Below are 2,310 nucleotides of genomic sequence, written 5' to 3'. Positions count from 1 at the left end.
CCCTCTACTAGACACAAAACACCTCTTTAACAACACTATGACACATCTCAATTTACTTGCTCTCTCTCTCTCATACCGTCTCTCTCTCTGTGTCTGTGTGTGTGTCTCTCTCTCTGTCTGTCTCTCTATCTTGCTTTCTCTCTCTCTGACCCTCTGTCTGTGTCTCTCTCTGTCCCTCTCTCTCTCTCTCTCTCTCTAACGTCTTGTCTTAGGTGTTTATTTCTTCTTCCCTCGATGTGGTCATCATGAGTTATGGCAGAACTTGAAATGTAGCACGAATGCACTCTCCCTTACTAACTCTCTCTCTCTCACACACGCGCACACACACACATACAAACACCCCCCCGGGTCCAGACCCCCCCCCCAGGCCCAGCAGGGTGAAACACACACCCGTGAGGCAGGAAGGGTGCTGGACTCAGACTGACTCAGACTGCTCACCTGGCAGGCCTGACTCACCTTTCACACACTGAACACACAGGCTCCCCACACACACACACATGCACGCGCACACACATACACACACACATGCACACGCACACACATACACACACACACACAGTTACCCAATACACACACACACATGCACGCACACACACACACATGCACGCGCCAGCACACACACACACACACACACACACACACACAGTTACCCAATACACTTGACTGACTGACTGACTGACTGACTGTTTCAAAAGACTAAGGACGCTTCAGCGCTCTCTATACACACCCTACACACGTCAGTCACCTCATAACACACACACACGCAAGGGCGCACACACACACACTCGTTTACCGCGGGCCAGGCCAGTTAGCCTGCCAGCCACCGGCCGTTATCACTGGCAGCCGTTCTGTGATTCTCCAGAACTTACAGATGTAGCTCGCCCCTGGCCATGCCAAACATGTACAAATATTCGGAATGCGATACATTTCCAAAGCATTTACGTATGTCTCATTGACTTCCATTGTAGCCCAGTGAGAGCCTGCATAAAAACTGCAGCTAGCTCAATACTGGAACGATCAGGGAAATGATGGAGTGTGTGTTTCAGGTTCCTGGTAGACAGACCACAAATAGGGCCAAATGTCCAAAACAGCGTACTGCCCCTTTAACATGAGGTTGTTCGCCATCATTCCTCGACCTGTCGAAGAATAGGCAGCCCCATCCCTGACCTCCACGACTCTTTCATTTGGACAGTCTAAACCTAGAATAGCTCTGTGTGTGTGCGTGTGTGTGTGTGTGTGTGTGTGTGTGCGTGCGTGTGTCAAACCTACAAATGACCCTTCAGAGAGTGTTAAAGAGGTAATGACTTTAACTCTGAAGAGCTCCTTACAGATCCTATAGCAGTATCTCCCGTTTGGTTAAAGGCACGAGACGCATTCCTCTTTCCTGCTGTTAGGTCTCTTTCTCTAACTACACAAACACACCGTATTAGATGCAGGTCATATTAGTATTAGATGCAGGTCATATTAGTATTAGATGCAGGTCATATTCCGTGTTTTAGGGTCGTGTCAAAGCCATTTAAATTGCAGTGACTGACTGACTGAGCACGCACGGGGACGCGCACGGATCCGGGCTAGGGTGCAAGTGTAATAAACACCCACAATAATCATTAACCAGCGAAGTCTAAACTCACAGCACGGAGAAACATGAACAAACAAACATTAACATTGACTTTCAAAGTCAGACTGTAACAATATTCAACTAATTCAACCCAGATAGGAATGGAGATCAAATTATTAGAGCTGCGGTCAACCTGCCATTCTGTTCACGATGACGTGAAAACTACACGAACGATCTTCAACAGTAAAGTTAGTTTTTCCTTCAGAAACTCAGACGAGGTCACTCACATTCTCCGGTCCTCCGGGTGGAGCTGCCGGTGCAGAGCCAGAGAGAACCCGAACAGGCTCCCGGGCTCGCCCGTCTTCTCTAGGACATTCTCGGTGTCCAGGTTGAAAGCTGACAATCGCCCCAATTCCGCGAGAAAAACTAACGATAGAAAGAAGGACTGAATCCGTCTCCCCTGCATGGTGGCGATAAAGAAGAAGCGGGTTCCGTGTTTAACGAACAGACGCGCTCTTCCACCGGGATCTCCGTGATAATGGAGGTTATCTCCTGGATGGTACAGTATATCCCTCCCACGCCCTTCCTCCCCCTCAGGGCACACACACACACACACACACACACACACACACACACACACACACACACACACGCACACGCACACGCACACACACGCACACACACACACACACACAAATACACACACACACACACACACACAATTTACCCGGAGGAGCGTAAAATAACGTTTA

General features: G+C 49.0%; 1 protein-coding gene across 1 annotated transcript in view; it reads right to left on the bottom strand.

Moving 5' to 3' along the window:
• itga6b (integrin, alpha 6b) overlaps nt 1–1,932 on the bottom strand; it is a 20,886-nt gene extending 18,954 nt beyond the window's left edge. Inside the window, exon 1 of the mRNA XM_084462241.1 lies at nt 1,846–1,932. Coding sequence (XP_084318367.1) covers nt 1,846–1,847 — 2 coding nt within the window. The 5' untranslated portion in view covers nt 1,848–1,932. The remainder of the gene's footprint in view (nt 1–1,845) is intronic.
• Between the last annotated feature and the right edge of the window lie 378 nt (nt 1,933–2,310).

Source organism: Borostomias antarcticus (assembly GCF_949987555.1).
Source record: "Borostomias antarcticus genome assembly, contig: scaffold_183, whole genome shotgun sequence".
In the NCBI taxonomy this organism is placed as follows: domain Eukaryota; kingdom Metazoa; phylum Chordata; class Actinopteri; order Stomiiformes; family Stomiidae; genus Borostomias; species Borostomias antarcticus.
Note: the sequence above shows the minus strand (reverse complement) of the source record. Positions and strands in the feature narration are given on the sequence as shown.